The sequence below is a fragment of the Zalophus californianus genome, chromosome 8 (genome assembly GCF_009762305.2).
Source record: "Zalophus californianus isolate mZalCal1 chromosome 8, mZalCal1.pri.v2, whole genome shotgun sequence".
In the NCBI taxonomy this organism is placed as follows: domain Eukaryota; kingdom Metazoa; phylum Chordata; class Mammalia; order Carnivora; family Otariidae; genus Zalophus; species Zalophus californianus.
Genome location: NC_045602.1, coordinates 52,916,630 through 52,935,691, shown reverse-complemented (window position 1 = coordinate 52,935,691; position 19,062 = coordinate 52,916,630). Strand labels below are relative to the sequence as shown.

At 44.2% G+C, this 19,062-nt stretch overlaps 2 protein-coding genes across 7 annotated transcripts in view; one reads left to right on the top strand and one right to left on the bottom strand.

Moving 5' to 3' along the window:
• ASPRV1 (aspartic peptidase retroviral like 1) overlaps positions 1-16,667 on the bottom strand; it is a 107,403-nt gene extending 90,736 nt beyond the window's left edge. For 5 of the 6 annotated variants that reach the window (XM_027620708.2, XM_027620711.2, XM_027620710.2 and 2 more), the window contains exons 1-3: positions 15,223-16,667; positions 12,910-13,057; positions 2,534-2,651 (exon numbers count right to left, since the gene is read on the bottom strand). The gene's annotated coding sequence lies outside the window, so the exon portion shown is untranslated. Of the gene's footprint in view, positions 1-2,533; positions 2,732-4,083; positions 4,266-12,909; positions 13,058-15,222 lie in introns of all 6 variants that reach the window. The other variant, XM_027620709.2, reaches the window with a different exon arrangement.
• A 584-nt stretch (positions 16,668-17,251) lies between these two features.
• On the top strand, positions 17,252-18,857 carry PCBP1 (poly(rC) binding protein 1). Its single transcript, XM_027620707.1, has one exon. The coding sequence runs from the start codon at positions 17,438-17,440 to the stop codon at positions 18,506-18,508; it is 1,071 nt and encodes a 356-aa protein (XP_027476508.1). The 5' UTR covers positions 17,252-17,437; the 3' UTR covers positions 18,509-18,857.
• Positions 18,858-19,062: the final 205 nt, after the last annotated feature.

Below are 19,062 nucleotides of genomic sequence, written 5' to 3'. Positions count from 1 at the left end.
AAAGGTATTTGAAGGTCTACAAGCAGCTTTGCAGTACTGAGGGTAGTGGCTGGGGGACAGTCAGGCAAAATTAGGGGGAAGTGGTATGGGGTGAGTTAAAGAAAGGGCCAGTACTGCTTATAAAGATTCCAAGCAAAGTGCTAGAGTATCATGGAAACCAGTTTCACAACAAAGGGAAGAGGGAAGCCAAATTCTGTGACGGGGTTGGGGCCAGGACATGGGGGTATGTGTGTCTAGGGGTATCTGGAGGAGTCACTTCACATCAAAGCAGTAATTCCAGGAGGCACAATATAAACGTTTAGAAGCTGGAGCAGCAGAAAGAAGCCTTCCTGAAAAGAAAGGAGGCTCTAAAAACGAGGAGAAAAGCCACTGAAACGATGCCTTTCCTTCTTCAGTAAACCAAAAGCAGCAAGATCATGGCAGATCTCTGATGACTGTACTCTTAAGTTTCAACTGTCTAAGGATGAAAGACAACATATTTGGTCTACATGTTTTCCTGGTTACGCAAAGAAATAGCACTACCTGGGCCTTACCCAACAGCTGATTCACCATCAATCAGTCTATATCACAGCCTGCTGAGCCTTACACTTCACACAGTCACATACCAGACTCTAGAAAAAAACAACCCGGTGTGAGCTGTCAAAGTCCTCTCGGTACCTGACCTCACCCTCTGGGGTAGGTTTCATTTCAAAACTGAAAGGGACTGAGGGCTGGGGAAATCCAAAGATCAACAAAGGCAGGAACAGGTGGTTCCCAGTAGAAAAGGGTCCCAGGCTGTAACTCGAAACAGAAACCAGACCACTGATAAGACAGTTTATGATGTCTGTCTCCAAGCTTTCAGATACTTACATGTTTTCCAATATTTACAACAGGGCATGACCATGCTTATCCAACTCCTGACAATTAGATATCTAATTCTCCAAGTGTTCACTCAATTTCCTGGCTTTATTAAGTTTTAGAGCTCTGGGGTAACTCTAGTAACTGAGATACCTTGTGAATTTTATAGTCCTTCAAATTGGCCACATTTTTTTAAAGATTTTACTTATGTATTTATCCTAGGGGGAGGAAGAGGCAGATGGGGAGGGAGAAGGACAGGGAGAGAATCCCAAGAAGACTCCGTAACACAGGGCTCAATCCCATGACCCTGAGCTCACGACCCAAGCAAAAACCAAGAGTCAGACACCCAAATGACTGAGCCACCTAGGCACCCCAAATGGGTCACATTTTAATCATAATGAACTTTATCATCTCTTCCTCCTTCTTCATCTCCTCACGAACCCTCAGCAAAATCCCTGTCTCACTAAAAAATTTCCATGTTTTTCATGATGGCTCTCTCAACAGAGCAACAGTCAATACAATGAAAGTCTAGTTCATCAAAGAAATCAAGTTATTTGTTTGAGGTTCACTATTAACTAGCTGAGTGACCTTGAACAAGTCACTTAACCTTTCTGGACTTGGTTTCTTCATCTGTAAAGTAAGGAGGTTGGAAACAGATAGAAGGAAGGCAATAAAATTTCCTTGAACTAAGAAAATACAAATTTTTAAGTCTAAACAGTTCAACAAGTGGCAAGCAGAGTTATTTTAAAAAGACACATACCAAGGGGCACATGGGTAGCTCAGTTGTTAAGTGTCTGCCTTCGGCTCAGGTCATGATCCCAGGGTCCTGGGATCCAGCCCCGCATCAGGCTCCTTGCTCCTACTCTCCCTGCTTGTGTTCCCACTCTTGCTGTGTCTCTCTCTGTCAAAATAAATAAATAAATAAGATCTTTAAAATAAATAAATAAATAAAAATTAAAAAAAAAAGAAAAAAATCACTCAGAGAAAGAAGCATCCTATTCAAATTAATATTTAAAACTGGAGCAAAGCTGGGAAAGACCAAAGTGTACCCAAGACATGTTTTCCCTCCCCCAAAAAAGACCTTTTAATGAGGCTGTACCAGATGACTTCTGACGGCCTTTCCAAGTATAAACAGAAACTGTCCTATACACAACCATCCTTGAAGTCTAGGTTTGTGAGTTGTTCATCACCTAGTGGCCTGATGAAGTAAATGCAGTTTTGTCAAATGCCCGGATAAACTTCCAGCCATTTTGTGAGCTCTGACAGTGTGAAGCTCTGACAGTCTAATGTCCTAGAGATAAGAAGAGTAGGAGACTGCAAACCCTCCAGACTCATATACAATTGTTGAGACTCAGGTCACTATCCATTCATTCTCCAAAGATGTGGGAAGGGCCCATACTTTGTGCCTAACCATAAGAAGTGAAGTATAGATTTGTTGTTGCAAGGCTGTACTTGTAAAGCAGTAAAAAAACAGAGACTGCTTTTGTGCAGACCAATTCAAACTGAAATCAAGTTTAGATGCTATGAGAAAACTGCAAAATGCCTTATAAATAGGAAGAGTGTATTCAAACATTCACAAGACTGGCATGTGAAAGATGGATTATATTTATCCTGTATGGTTCCAGGGAACAGGCCTAAAACTGATGAGAAGTCATCTCAATTAGATTTCAATTCAAAACAAGAAATAATATCTTACCAAAGAGAGCTACTCAACATATAATGGGATTCCTCAAGAAGTGATGAGCTCCCCAGCAATGGAAACATTCAAAAAGACCTTGGGTGATCATCTGTCAGGGGGATAATGGAAAGCATTCCTGTAAATGGATGGCAGACAGGAGACAAGGAGATTGACTATTACTGCAAAGGCCCTTTCCAACTCCAAGAGTCTATCATTCTAAATAAAACAAAAACAAAACAAACATCATTAATAAATAGAGTCCTCCCTCTTTTTTTTTTTAAGTTCCAACCAGGCAGTACAATACAGTGGGTTGGATACCACTTTCCACTTGAGTAACTATAGACAAATTATTTAACTCTATTTGCCTCACTTTCATTATCTGTGAATTTAAAATAGTACACTTATAAGATTACTATGAAGATTAAACAGCAAACTTCTTAACAAAGTACTAACATACAGAAAGTGTATAAAACTGGGAGCTTTAAAGGAAAGGTAGCTGGTGGGGGGGGGCACGGGAGGGTGGAAAGTGAAACCTAAATGTGCTGCTTGTTTTAGTTATCTGTACCCAACTCTCAACCAAAGCATTCCTGAGTGTTGCTGGCCAGCGGCTACGTTCCCTAGGCAACCAGCCTCAAAAAAGAGCCCAGCCCTACCTTCTTCAGGAAGGCAGTATTCTCTGTCCTGAAATCTGGCATCCTCCCTTGCACAAAGAGGGTCCCTAAAATCTCACAAATACCACCACTCCAAAATCAAGGAGCTGAGCAAATATTATTCTCCTCACTTCAAAAAGTCAATCAGAACATCTGAGTTAAAAGGGATCTCAGAGACCATCTAGAGTGACCCTTTTGTTTAATGAATGAGGACAATAAAGCTGAGAAAAGTGAAGTCCTGGATGTTGGTGACAAGGTTAAGACAAGATCACAGGCCTCCTTATTTCTAGCCCAGTAGTCAAAAGCTTCCCATTTTTCCGACGGGAAAAACAGGACCGACCCTACTAAGCCATCTGCCCCATACTATGTGCTTTAGACAGGTAAGAAAAGAACAGAAACAGTAGAGTGTGGAGGTTAAGAATGTAGACTCTAAAGCCAGATTGCATATTCAAATCCCAGCACTGACTGTGAGTTTAAGCATGTTTCCTAATCTCTTTGTATTCTATAAAATAGGGATAAGAGTGACTACCTTCTAGGGTTACGTTAAGAAATAGATGAGATAACCCATGTCAAATGCATGGCACATAAAGTGCTCAATGTATACACTGCTCTGCTTCTCATCATTACCAGTTGTATTAGGAAACATAATCATAGTAACAAGACACAGGACAAGCTCTTACTTAGGTCCAAAAGCAGTAAGATACAGGTGTTTATTCAGCTCCATTTCCTGGCCCCAGCCAGGGAACACTCAACCCCTCAGCAGAAGACCAAAAATGACCCATCACTTTCATTTCCTTGGATCTAGGGAAAAATCACTTCAGAGAATAACCAGTACACGCTATGGTGATAAGATGCTTAAGATCACAAATAAAGCTTATGTAGGTCTAAACCCAGTGTGACCTTCAGATCTATGCTCACCTCTCATGTTGGACAAAATACAGTTCATGCCCAATCTCTTCCCTCAGTCCATGATGATGGTACAGTATAATGGTAAGAAACAAGAGTGCTGGATGGAGTGCCTGGCTGGCTCAGTTGGTAGAGCATGCAACTCTTGAACTCAGGGTAGTGAGTTCAAGTCCCATGTTGGGTGTGGAGCCTATCTGGGAGAAAAAAGAAAGAAAGAAAGAAAGAAACAAGAACGCTGCAGTTTGCCCAGGATCAAATTACTGTTCAGTCATTTATTTGCTATGTCACTTAGGCATACTTTACCTCTTTCTAAGCCTCTGCTTCTCCAACTGCTTTAATTATTGTAACAGTGACATTTAGTGGGCACTTTCTTTTTTTCTTTTAAGATTTTATTTAGGGCGCCTGGGTGGCTCAGATGGTTAAGCGTCTGCCTTCGGCTCAGGTCATGATCCCGGGGTCCTGGGATCAAGTCCCGCATCGGGCTCCCTGCTCCTTGGGAGCCTGCTTCTCCCTCTCTCTCTCCCTCTCTCTCTCTCCTCCTCTGTCTCTCATGAATAAATAAATAAAATCTTTAAAAAAAAATTAAAAAAAAAAAAAAGATTTTATTTAGGGGTGCCTGGGTGGCTCAGTTGTTAGACGTCTGCCTTCGGCTCAGGTCATGATCCTTGGGTCCTTGGATTGAGCTCAGCATTGCGCTCCCTGCTCAACAGGAAGCCTGCTTCTCCCTCTCCCACTCCCCCTGCTTGTGTTCCCTCTCTATGTCTGTGTCAAATAAATAAAATCTTTAAAAAAAAATAAAAATAAAGATTTATTTGGCACACACAGAGAGAGAGAGAGAGAGAGAAGGAAAGAGCAAGCACAAGCAGGGGTAATGACAGGCAGGGGAGAAGCAGGCTCCCCACTCAGCAAGGAGCCCGATGTGGGGCTCGATCCCAGGACCCTGGGATCATGACCTGAGCTGAAGCAGCTACTTAACCGACTAAGTCACCCAGGCACCCCATAGTGAGCACTTTCTATGTGCCAAGTGCTATCTTAAGTGCTTTACATGGCTTACATCATTTAATCATCACAACCTTATGAGGCAGGTACTATTATTATGCTCATTTTATAGATAAGGAAAAGGAGGCAGTTTTCTAATTCAAGGCCATACAGCTAATTACTGACAAAGCTGAGAAGTCAGAGCAGGAAGTCTGCACTGCTCTATTTCTCATAGCACCAGCCTTCATGTGGTTGCTATGCTATTAAAAGAAGACAATCTACATAAAGTACCTGGTTCATCAGTTAGCCATTACTATTATTGCTGCTATTATTATCATCAATCCCTTTGAGCCTCTTCAAATACTACTTCCTGAGTTCCAACTTCACTTAAAGGAAATGGTTGTTTGCCTATATCTACATACCAGCTCACTGGGCAGCCCGGGGAGGGGTTCTAGTATTTCACTGCCCTCATAATACAGAAGTATCTGGGTGGAAAGACAAGGAAGTATTTTCTAAAAACCTCCTACTCTAGAACGCTTGGGTAGCTCAGTCGGTTAAGCGACTGCCTTAGGCTCAGGTCATGATCCCAGGCTCCTGGGAACGAGTCCAGCACTGTGCTCCTTGCTCAGCGGGGAGCCTGCTTCTCCCTCTGCCTGCCGAGCTCCCTGCTTGTGCTGACAAATAAGTAAGTAAAATCTTTAAAAGAAACAAACAAACAAACAAACCTCCTACCCTCAAGCAGCTCTTTCTGCCCATGGGTCCCACCCCCATGCTTTAATAAAATCACCGTTTTATGGGCGCCTGGGTGGCTCAGTTGGTTAAGCGACTGCCTTCGGCTCAGGTCATGATCCTGGAGTCCCGGGATCGAGTCCCACATCGGGCTCCCTGCTCAGCGGGGAGTCTGCTTCTTCCTCTGACCCAACCCCCTCTCATGTGCTCTCTCTCTAAAATAAATAAAATCTTTAAAAAAATTTATATTAAAAAAAAATAAATAAAATCACCGTTTTGGGTGTTATGCACAAACAATGAATCATGGAACACTACATCAAAAACTAATGATGTAATGTATGGTGATTAACATAACAATAAAAAATTTAAAAATTTTTAAATAAAATAAAATCACCGTTTTGCACCAAAAGACAAAACCAAACCCTCCCACTCTATAAAACACAATATATTAACATCTTTGTTTGTAAAAATAAAATCTTCACCAATCTCACTAGAAAAGAAACATATGCATGTTAAAAATATTTTTCAAGAGGTGCCTGGGTGGCTCAGTTGGTTGAGCGTCCAATTCTTGATTTAGGCTCAGGTCCTGATCTCAGGGTTGTGGGATTGAGCCCCATGCTTGATTGGGCCCCACGCTCAGTAGGGAGTCTGCTTGAGATTCTCTCTCTGTCCTTCCCTACTCCCCCGTGCATGCTCTCAATCCCGCTCTCTCTCTCTGAAATAAATAAATCTCTGGGATGCCTAGGTGGTTCAGTCGGTTGGACATCTGCCTTCGGCTCAGGTCATGATCCCAGGGTCCTGGGATCGAGTTCCGCATCGGGCTCCTTGCTCAGCAGGGAACCTACTTCTCCCTCTGCCTGTGGCTCCCCCTGCTTGTGCTCTCTGTCTCTGATAAATAAACAGATAAAATTTTAAAAATAAATAAGTAAATACATAAATACATAAATAAAATCTTTTAAAAATTTTTTTCTTTTTTTTTAAAGATTTTATTTATTTATTTGAGAAGGAGAGAATGAGAGACAGAGAGCACAAGAGGGAAGAGGGTCAGAGGGAGAAGCAGACTCCCTGCCGAGCAGGGAGCCCGATGCGGGACTCGATCCCGGGACTCCAGGATCATGACCTGAGCCGAAGGCAGTCGCTTAACCAACTGAGCCACCCAGGCGCCCTAAAAAATTTGTTTTTCAAAATAAAAATATACACTATTCACTAAAGAAAAAAGAAATTGTCCTTGGGGCACCTGGGTGGCTCAGTCGGTTAAGTGTCCAACTCTTGGATTTTGGCTCAGGTCATGATCTCAGGGTCGTGAGATCAAGCCCCATGTCAGGCTCCATGCTGGGTGTGGAGTCTGCTTGATATTCTCTCTCTTTCTCCCTCTGCCCCCACAAAAAGAAAAGAAATTGTCCTCTATCTCTTTCCCCTTTCCACTCCCCCATTCTCAAAATCAGTATTTAGTCATTTAATCCTCACAAGAAGTAAGGTAAGTGTCATTCATCATTATCTCCATTTGACAAGTGCAGAAACTAAGGTTCTGAGAGGTTCAAGACCAAATAGCTAGTACGTGGGTGACCAGGGTTTCTGGAAAAGAATTTTCAGATACGGAGGAAGGTAAAGATAGTAAACTCCTTCACTTATGCTGAGAAGAAGGGGCTATGATAGAGGGTTCCTAGAAGATATCTAAATGAACCAAGACTGGTAACAGGATTTTAAAGAAACTCCTGCTCTAATAAGACAAGACCAAACAGAAACTGTAACTCAAAAAGCCAGTAAGGCAGTCAGCTATCAGCAATCCTGCCCTCCCAGAAACAGTACAAATTATCAATAAGCCTGACAAAGTAGGACTTCCTCTCTGAAGAGATCCATACCTTTGCAAACCGGTCCTTACCTCCCCAATTCCAAAATGATGTAACACTTTATCCTGTTAGAGACCACAGCACTATTCAGATCAAAATAAACATTTTTTAGACTGAGTCACTTGAAGGCAGAAACAGTACGTTACCCATACAGATGTTTCCTTCATTATCTGGTACACAATCCCTATACATTCAATACATTTTTGTTTAAAATTTGAAAAACGTATTCATCCAACTCCCATGTGCTAAGCACTATTCTAGGAGGTGATGATACAGCAACAAGCAAAACAAAGTCCTAGCTATCATGAAATTTACATTCCAGTGGCAGGTGACCAATAATAAACAAACTATAGTAAAGAGAGTCTCTAGAACAGTGCCTGGCCATAGTAGGCATCTCTCAATAAATATATGAATAATGAATGAACAGGACATCAAAGAGTAATAAGTTCTGTGGAAAAAAACAAAGTAGGGAAAGAGAAGAGTGAAGGCAGAGGGCAGGAGATGGCTTTTACTTTAAATAGGATGGTCAAGGGATGCTTCACAAACTAGATGACAGAGCAGAAACCTGAAGGAGGTAAGGGAGGAGGCCATACTGGTAACTGAAAGAAGTGTTTGAGACAAAGAATACAACTACAGAAGTCCAAGGCTTGGCATTTTGGAGCAACTGCAAGGAGACCAGTGTGTCCAGACCACAAGGGGAAGGTGGTAGAAGATGAGGTCAGAGCAGCCTGGAGAGGGTGCTGCTGAAGATCCTATGTGGCCTCCTAGACCACTGTAAGGACTTTAATTTTTAACATGGGTGGGACCCAGAGGACAGTTTTCAGCAGAGGAGTGGCATAATTTGATATACACTTAACAGGATTACTCTGGTCACTGTTCAAATTAGACCGAGGGAAGACCATTTTAGAAGTCTATTCCAAAAGTAGTAGGGGTAAGAAGTCTTCAAAATCCTGGATTTTTTTTAAGGTAGAGCTTATAGGATTTGCTAGCAGACTGGATGAGGAAAGTAAGAAAAAGAACAGAGTCAGGGTGCCTGGGTGTTTCAGTTGGGTAAACGTTTGCCTTTGGCTCAGCTCATGATCCCAGGGTCCTGGGATTGAGCCCTGCGCCAGGCTCCCTGCTCAGCGGGGAGCCTGCTTCTCCCTCTCCCTCTGCTGTTCCCCCAGCTTGTGCTCTCTCATTCTCTGTCAAATAAATAAATAAAATCTTAAAAAAAGAAAAAGAACAGAATCAAAGGCGAGTCCTCCATAGATTCAATACAACTGAAACAAATGGGGAGGAACTGGCAGAGGTACACATTTGAAGATTTATTTATTTATTTATTTATTTGAGAGAGAGAGCAGGAGTGGAGGGAGGGAGAGCGGGAGAGAATCCTCAAGCAGACTCCCCACTGAGCATGGAGCCTGACGCGGGGCTAAATCTCACAACCCATGGGATCATGACCTGAGCTGAAACCAAGAGCCAGATGCTCAAACGCCTGAGCCAACCAGGCGCCCCCAGAGGTACACATTTGAGAGAAGTATTTGCTGAATATGTTAAGCTCAAGAAGCTATTAAATAACCAAGTGGAGATGATATCCTGGAGACTGTTAGATATGAGAGTCTTGAGTTCAGGCGAAGACATCCAAGCTGATGATATACACTTGAGAACTGTCAGGGTAGGTACAAATGGTATTTAAAGTCTTGAAAGAGAGCATCTAGGGAATGAGTGTAAACAGAGAAGGGATGCATGGACTGATCTGAGTACTCCATCATTAGAGACGAAGAAGATAAGGAGGATTCAAAAGGGGGCCGGATATGAGAAGCCAAAAAAGGGGGATGAGGCTGAGAAGGACCGGCCAGTGAGGCAGGGGGAAAACCAAGGAAGCCAAATAAAACTAATGTGCAAGGAGGGAGTGTCAGGTGCTACAGAGGGCTCAAGATGACTAAGAAATGACCACTGAATCTGTGTGCTACTTTCTAAGCACCGTCTTCCCTACTCCACATAGTACTTTTTTTCTTTTAATCCAGGTAAAATCCCAGTATTGTCTAATGAATACACATAAGGTTTTTATTTAATGCAACTATAACCATGTCTCAAAAAACAAAAAACAAAAATCAATGTGCTTAATCCGGACACAAAAGATTTCACACAGCAAATAATGCTGAACAAATGCTTTGTCTGGTTGAATTAATTGTGTCTCCGAAACAAAGTTCCCAACTAAATCTTGCTTGTGCTCAGTAGGTGGGAACAGAGAAATGAGCTATTTAAATGTATTTCTTTTGTTCTGCCATAAAGTAGCAATTATTCTTGAACTCCTTTCCCTCCTCCCTAACTCAAACATCCTAACCAGCTAAACAAAGACCCTAAATTTCCACACACACACACCCCTTGAAAACAAAGCAGAACACAATCAAATCCAAAACTTGGATAAGAAAGGCATATGCTATGCCCTATACCTTCTTTCCTTTACTCACAGAGGGTTAACAATCATTTGCTAATTCAAAAACTGCTTTATGTACATTTTCTCCTTAGAATCTCTAGACCAGAAGTACAATTTCTGATGTCATCTTAAAAGAGAATCACTGCTACAAAGTAAGATGAACTTTCTGTACTCTAGTAAGCATAATCAAGTCTTCATAATGTACACTTCTGAAGCAGAACAAAAATCACCAAAAACTGGATCATGCAAACATCCTTTCTGAAATGCCTTCAACTTCTGAATGGACTGTGCACTCTCAGCCTTTAGGCCTTTGTTTCCCTTCTCAGAGTTATCCTTTCCTGCCCTTCACCTTGCAATTTGCCAACTTGGGACTCAGCCTGAATGCCAGCTTCTCTAGGTACCTTTTCTGGACCCCCTCCAAGGCTGAATCAGGGACCCTCTTCTAAGCCCATAGCATCCTCTGCTTACTCATATCCTAATACATTAACGTACTGTACTGCAAATCTGTTTACTTGTCAGTACCCCACTCCAGATCATAAACATCTTGAAGGCAAGGACAGGATCTCATTTGTGTTTATATCCTTAGTGTTTGGGACATATCAAGCAATCTGTAAGTATTTGCTGACTGGGGTGCCTGGCTGGCTAGGTCGGTAGAGCATGAGACTTGATCTCAGAGTCCTGAGTTCAAGCCCCACACTGGGAGTTGAGTTAATTAAAAAAAAAAAATTAAGAAAAGGAAAAAGTATTTGCTGACTGAATGAATAAGCTAAAATTTGACCTGGAATACTTCATGTGATCTTTGTAGCACATTTTCCTTGATGAACCAATTGAACTGAGGCTCATATTAAAATTACTGGCATCTTAATTACATCCCCAGCTGATAGCAAAAACAAAGAAATTTTCCCAACCTGACATTGCAAAGAGAGGATAAAAAAGAGATGTGGTGCTCAGAAGTTCTCACATCAGCTTCTCTTTCTTGGTTCAAGACCGCAGCCCATGCTTCCCACACCACACAAGTGGCAAATGGACCTTGGAATTGTTTTCTTCACATCTCTTCCACTGATCCTGTGTTCGCCTCTGCCCTCCACCCTCGTCTTTTCTCTTTCCTTTCTTACCTTTTTTCCTTCCTTATTTTCTGTACTTTGCATTTATACTCTATTCTCATTTTCCCTTTAACTTTTCTCTGCACTCCCTTCTCCATGCTTTATTTCAGTCAGAGTAGCCCTGGGAATCCATGGGCATTACTTTCACCAACTAGAAGAACTTAGGACAGGAATGTTGCTGTATCTCCTGGGCACTTCTGTAAAGCACACAAATGTATTTCTTATGTTTCTGAGGAAACCCAGTAATAACCCCATAACAGCAGCACAAGATCATCAGTATATAAGATTAATATTACTACTCTTGTTACTATCCACAAAATGGGTAAGAAATATTTCTTAGGCCAGGGGCACCAGGGTAGCATCTAAGCAACTGACTCTTGATTTTGGCTCAGGTCATGATCTCAGGGTCATGAGATCGAGTCCCGAGTTGCTCTCTGCACTCAGTGTGGAGTCTGCTTAAGACTCTCTCTCCCTCTCCCCCTGCCCCCCCACCTCTCTCTTGTGCATGGGTGCACTTTCTCTCTCTCAAATAAATAAATAAATCTTAAAAAAAAAAAAAAAGTAGTAGGGCTCCTGGATGGCTCAGTCGGTTAAGTGTCTGCCTTCGGCTCAGGTCATGATCCCAGGGTCCTGGGATGGAGCCCTGCATCGGACCCTGCTTCTCCCTCTCCCACTCTCCCTGCTTGTGCCCTCTCTCTCTCTCTGAAAAATAAATAAATAAGATTTTAAGAAAAGGAAGGAAAGGAGGGAGGGAGGGAGGGAGGGAGGAAAAGGATCAATCAATCTGCCTTCGGCTCAGGTCATGATCTCAGGGTCCTGGGATCGAGCCCCACATCGGGCTCTTTGCTCCGTAGGGAGTCCACTTCTCCCTCTCACTCTCCCTCTGTGTTCTCCCACTTTCTCGCTCTCAAATAAAATCTTTTAAATAAAGAGGTAACTATCATTAAAAATATATACATATATATATTTCTTAGGCTATACTCTGTAGTATCCCAGAAAGTGATAGAGTCAAGGTCCTCTCAATTTACTATAATTTCAAATAAAAGAAAAATAAGAAGCTAATTCTGAAGGGGTAAGAGAAAAAGAAATCATGGTGTTTTTTTTTTTTGAAAAAATGCTGCATGTTGGTAGGGCAAATTTAAAAAGCTATAGTATTCTTGCCAGACCAGGTAGGTTAGGGGGAAAAATGTGGTCCCTGCCTCCAGAGTCTCCAAAGGAATAATTCCCACCACTTCCCAAACCCATAAATGTAAACATTACAAAAAAAAAGAAGAAAGAGGTTTTCTTAAACCAAAAGTATCAGGAACCTAACATAAGTGGACTGGTTGCTCTGGGACAGAAGAATAAAGACTGGATTGAAAGCTGTTTGAGTTAAAGATAAAATTATTCCATGCATCAAAGCCTCAGAAGCCAAGAAGAGAACAAGACACAACTAATAGTCAAGAGACCCAGCTCAAAAAAAAAAAGAGAGAGACCCAGCTCAGGTCTGACAAGCTGTGTCACCTTGGGCAAGTCACTTCACTCTTCTGATCCATAGATGGCTCTTCTATAAAATAGGCATAATACTACTTTCCTGGCAAAGTTGTCTGTGATGATTAAGCAATGTGAAATCACTTCAAAATATTTCACATAACATGCCAATGTGAAGTAAAAGGGAGCAAAAATCCTTCCTTTGAATGGAATATAAATCCTGTGGTTCAATTCCAAAGTCTAGGCCTGACTCACCTTCACAACCTTATTAAACTCGTTAACTAACCTGCAGTCATTCAAATGGGAGAAGAGTCATGCAGGAGGCTCCAGGGGTGGGGCAGTGACTGTTTAGTCAATTGTTCCATATCTCAGTGGCTTCATCTGTAAAATGGGTGGTGTGGAATTCACTCATATATCCACAAGATACTGCAGGTCTGGGGAAGGGAGTGGAGAATTTACCATAAGTAAGTAAAATGTTTACATAATCCCCCCCCCTCAGAGATAAAGAACCAAGATCATCAAATATCATCTCTCCCTAGACAGAATTTAGATAGAATGAAAAGACATCATTTAACCTCTTGTTTTACAGATGGGAAAACCAAAGCCCAGTGTTGAATTGGGTTGTAAACTTCTCAAGCTAGACAGTGGGAGAGCTGGAGCTGCGGGCCAGAGCCACAGATTCCCAAGTCCAGTGCCTTCTACCAGACTTCCGGGTCACCCACAGCACCTGTAGCCTGTACAACACATTATCAACACCAAGACACATTACAATTTAACCAACAGCTAAATGTGGCCTATGGGGGCAGAGAGGGCTTGTAGGACTCTGGGGGACACAGAGAGCCTGAGAGCTGGGGAAGGGGAAGTCTTTATTGGGGGGCGGGGGGGAAATTTCAGGCAAAAAAGGTTTAAAATAGGCAGTCTTGGGAAGACCCAATGTATACAACTGTCTTTAGGGAAAATAAGTATGTGGCAGATTTAAAGGACCAGAGTAGTTTGAATCAGGATATAATTCCTAATTATGTAATTTCTCTTTTTGTCTCCTCAGTTTTCAACATTTACTAATTTTAATTCCCTAAACAATTCTGTCTCCTCTATAAAACAAGGCCCTCTGCGGAGACCACATCTTGCATAGTGGTAAATATACAGACTCTGGATTCAGATTGCCTAGATTCAAATCCCTATTTTACTATTTAACAACTGTGCCTTAGACAAAATCCTTCACCTCTCTCTATCTCTGCAAAATGGAAATTAACATCACCCCCATCTCAGGAGGTTTTGTGAAGATTAAATGTGTACATTAATCATTCTGGTCACTGGGGCGCCTGGGTGGCTCAGTCGTTAAGCGTCTGCCTTCAGCTCAGGTCATGATCCCAGGGTCCTGGGATTGAGCCCCGCATCAGGCTCTCCACTCCGCGGGAAGCCTGCTTCACCCTCTCCCACTCTCCCTGCTTGTGTTCCCTCTTTCGCTGTGTCTCTGTCAAATAAATAAAATCTTAAAAAAAAAAAAATCATTCTGGTCACAACCTAATAATGGGTTTCTCATCATTTTAATTTTGATGCGCCTTTTTATTTCACGTAAAAGAATAGAAATTACCAGAGTACACTGCATATAGTAAGAATAAGTGTTGTTTTGCAAAGACTTTGTTTTATATACGTGTGCATACATGAGTTATTTTGTAAAATTTATCTCTTATGGTGGTTTGCTTTTAAAACGGTTGGGGCACCTGCCTGGGTCAGTTAGTGGAGTATGCAATCTTGATCTTGGGGTTGTGAGTTTGAGCCCGTTAGGTGTAGAGATTAAATATGCAAAATAAAAAAATATGAGAGCCACTGAATTATCATACAGAATAAAGCTTCACACAGTGCCTGGCACAGTAAGCACTTAGTATTACTGTCATTGTTGCTTTTATGTACCCACCTGCTGAACTTATTTGTAGAATTATATAAGGTAATGCAAAAGCACTTCAGAAACATTAATGTAAGTGAAAAGAAGCAAAAAGCCCTTCTCTCCATCTCTAACACCCACACATGTAGAGCCCTATTCAGGCACATATTCCTTGTTTGGCCTACAAGTTATTTGTTACATTAAACTGAAGAGTTCACAGACTACGATTTACCTAACACTGTCATGCTCTGTCAATATTTCCAGAGAAACGGAGGCTTGGCGCCAAAGCAAAATTATTTATTTTTACTTGGTTGGGACATTGGGGTGAGGAAGACTGAAGTCATGCCCACCGGCAGCTGAAGGAAGCAAGTGAGTCACACAGAGAAACTGCTTGCTCCCACAGAGCCAGGTAGGTCTAAATGTGCTGCAGACAAGGCTGGATTGACAGATACTTCAGCCTTTGGGTAGGGCTGAATCATTTCCCCCTCCCTATTGTCACCCAAACACCTCATTTAAAAAAATAGCATTTGAGTCTCTTACAGGTATAGCTCACGCGAGGAAAATCTGGGAATCCCCAAACAGATACAAACTGGGGGTGACTATGCACCAAAAGTTTACCTGAGGGGTTCTTTAAATGACAAGCTCACCTAAACATTCGAATAGCACTTGAATTCTAAAACCATGATTTACAGAAAAATTTGAAAATGTGCTCACCAATAAGGAAATCAGAAGGTCTGGATTCCATCCTCCACACTGTGTGACCTTGAATTAGTCACTTCATCTCTCTGGGCCTAAGTGAATTCGTCTGTTAAAAAAAAGAGAGAGAGGTAACACCTACCTCAGATCATTGTAAAAATTCAAGATAGTATGCAGTAAAATGCTAGCACAGCATCTGGCACTGGTAAATGCACAATAACATCTGTCTCTGTTCCTCTACACTAAAAGTTAACACCAGTTGTGGGTAAACTGAGGTTCACCAGCCAGCTGGCCTCCAAAAAAGGTCACTGGTATCTGAATTGCTTCATAGAAACTTTTTTTAAGTTTTTTTATAAGACCAGTTCTTGGTCTCTCCTGTGCTAAAAGTCTAGCAAATCAGTAATTTCCCATTTCATTTCTTAAAGCAACTATTCCTAGATGCTTCGGTACTGGGGGCCCAAATTATCCACTGGTACTGCCCCCCATTACTCATTAAATTTAAAACTAACAACTCAGTATTATGCCTACATTTTACAGTTATAAACGTTTCCATTTTAAATTAATGGGGGGAAATGCATTAAAATTCAGCAGCCGAGGTTTGGACCAGGGTGGCCAGAGCAATCGCTGCGAGGGTAAGGCTCCAGCCAAGAAGCACGGGATGGGGGCTGGGAGCATTCTGGAGCTTTCGGGTCTACCCCAGTTTCTCGTTGGCGAAGAATCCAGGCCACGTGTCGCCATTTTGTGTTCTGGAAACATGGCGGCCACCCCGTGGGGAAGAAAGGGGGGCGGAGGGACCGCCACGTTAGCCGCTTTCCCTGAGGGATCCTGAAGCACGTTGCGCACACATCTGTCTGGGTGCCTTTACTGTCTGGCTTAGCCGAAGTAAAGAGAAAGGGATAGAAATAAACGTACACAAGCCACGCAAGCGACCTTTCTTTAGTGAGAAAAACGTGCTGTGGCGAACCGGCAAGAAAGGCCTTCCAAGATGGCGGGGCCCGAGAGGGGCCGCCCCCGGAGAGAGCGGGGCGCGGCGTCTGCACCAAGCGGGGAAACGGGGGAAAAGGCAGAAGCGGGAGCCTAAACGGTGTACGGAAAATCGGAAGAACCCCCCCACACACACACACAGCACTACTCGGCACACCATTGTCTTAAATGTCTGACAAGACTGCCACGACTAAAACGACACTAGGAGGGGTTTCTGCAGGTTCAACCGAAAAAAACTTGCAAAATGCAAACAAAGCATTATGTAAATGGACGCCATTCTTTTTCTACGGCCATGTTTCCAGCACTTCCCAGAAATCATCAGCAGAGCCGCAACTTGGGGGGCGGTAGGGGTGGGTTTCGGTCTTTCTCCACACAAGCCGCCGCTGGGGTACCGGGACAGGGGTGGGGGCTGGCGCGGGGCGCCCGGGCACCGGGGACGAAAGGGGCCCCACGTGCCTGCTCGCGCGCTCTCGCGCGCGCGCACCCACCCCACAAGACTCGCCTCGCCGCCCCTCCCCCCCGGAAGACCGCGGCTGCCCCTCCCGTCTCCCCACACCCTTGCGCACGCGCTTTAGCCGCCTCACGCGCACGTTTTAAACCCGCGGCGTCCCAGCTGCCGCCTGCAGTTACTTTCGGGGCTGTCCGTGTCGCTCCGCTTCCAAACCCCTTTTGTTAGGCGGGAAAATAATGTGTCATCCACCATTCACAACACTAACATTTCCAAACATTTGCCAGTGCCGCTAGAGTTAATAAAATGCATGTTGGTTTTAAAACCTTGCCGGACTCACAGAGTCTGCCTATTGGGGCTTTATTTTCAATGCTAGGCTGTTAAAAGAGTTTTTAAAAACTACCATGTGGAGGTTGGCGCAATCTTGTGACCTAAAAAAGACGGGTCCTCATTTTTTTTCAAGGGGTCCTGCGCGGCAAGCACTTCCGGGGTCAGAGGGTACGCGGGGTTGAAAGCGGGCTTCCCGCCCCGCCCAGACCGCCGAGGCTGCCGCCGGAGTCGCCACCGCCGCGCCCTCGCCCACCCGCCCGCCCGCCGCTCCCGGCCCCGCTCGCCCCCTCCGCCGCCGCCGCCCGCCCCTGCGACGACGCCGCGGCCTCCCGCCCGCGCCCGCTCGCTCCCGCGGCCCTCGCTCGCCTCGCGCCGGCAGTTTTGGGCCTACACCTCCCCTCCCCCCGCCAGCCACCAAAGACTTGACCACGTAACGAGCCCAACTCCCCCGAACGCCGCCCGCCGCTCGCCATGGATGCCGGTGTGACTGAAAGTGGACTAAATGTGACTCTCACCATTCGGCTGCTTATGCACGGAAAGGAAGTAGGAAGCATCATTGGGAAGAAAGGGGAGTCGGTTAAGAGGATCCGCGAGGAGAGTGGCGCGCGGATCAACATCTCGGAGGGGAATTGTCCGGAGAGAATCATCACTCTGACCGGCCCTACCAATGCCATCTTTAAGGCCTTCGCTATGATCATCGACAAGCTGGAAGAAGATATCAACAGCTCCATGACCAACAGCACGGCGGCCAGCAGGCCCCCGGTCACCCTGAGGCTGGTGGTGCCGGCCACCCAGTGCGGCTCCCTGATTGGGAAAGGCGGGTGTAAGATCAAAGAGATCCGCGAGAGTACGGGGGCCCAAGTCCAGGTGGCGGGGGATATGCTGCCCAACTCCACCGAGCGGGCCATCACCATTGCTGGCGTGCCGCAGTCTGTCACCGAGTGTGTCAAGCAGATCTGCCTGGTCATGCTGGAGACGCTCTCCCAGTCTCCGCAAGGGAGAGTCATGACCATTCCGTACCAGCCCATGCCGGCCAGCTCTCCAGTCATCTGCGCGGGCGGCCAAGATCGGTGCAGCGACGCTGCGGGCTACCCCCATGCCACTCATGACCTGGAGGGACCACCTCTAGATGCCTACTCGATTCAAGGACAACACACCATTTCTCCGCTCGATCTGGCCAAGCTGAACCAAGTGGCAAGACAACAGTCTCACTTTGCCATGATGCACGGCGGGACCGGATTCGCCGGAATTGACTCCAGCTCTCCAGAGGTGAAAGGCTATTGGGCAAGTTTGGATGCATCTACTCAAACCACCCATGAACTCACCATTCCAAATAACTTAATTGGCTGCATAATCGGGCGCCAAGGCGCCAACATTAATGAGATCCGCCAGATGTCCGGGGCCCAGATCAAAATTGCCAATCCAGTGGAAGGCTCCTCTGGTAGGCAGGTTACTATCACTGGTTCTGCTGCCAGTATTAGTCTGGCCCAATATCTAATCAATGCCAGGCTTTCCTCCGAGAAGGGCATGGGGTGCAGCTAGAACAGTGTAGGTTTCACTTATAACCCCTTTCTGCTGTTTTCCCATGATCCAACTGTGTAATTTCTGGTCAGTGATTCCAGGTTTTAAATAATTTGTAAGTGTTCAGTTTCTACACAACTTTATCATCCGCTAAGAATTTAAAAATCACATTCTCTGTTCAGCTGTTAATGCTGGGATCCATATTTAGTTTTATAAGCTTTTCCCTGTTTTTAGTTTTGTTTTGGGTTTTTGGCTCATGAATTTTATTTCTGTTTGTCGATAAGAAATGTAAGAGTGGAATGTTAATAAATTTCAGTTTAGTTCTGTAATGTCAAGAATTTAAAAATTAAAAAATGGATTGGTTAAAAAATGCTTCATATTTGAAAAAGCTGGGAACTACTATCTTAAACTCTTTGTTGGTGGGTTTTTTTCCCTTCCCTTTTAGCGTTAGGCTTTTGTAGGGAAAAGGGTGGGCCCATCCTCGGTGTTCTCTCTAGCTCTTTTCACCTATTGGTAAGATTCCATTCCCTTTCTGCCCCAACAAAGGAACACAGCAGGCTGGGCCTGCTTTGGGA

What these genes read in the sequence shown, in the direction of transcription:
- PCBP1 (XM_027620707.1), top strand. Translation starts at nt 17,438, where the DNA reads ATGGATGCCGGTGTGACTGAAAGTGGACTAAATGTGACTCTCACCATT.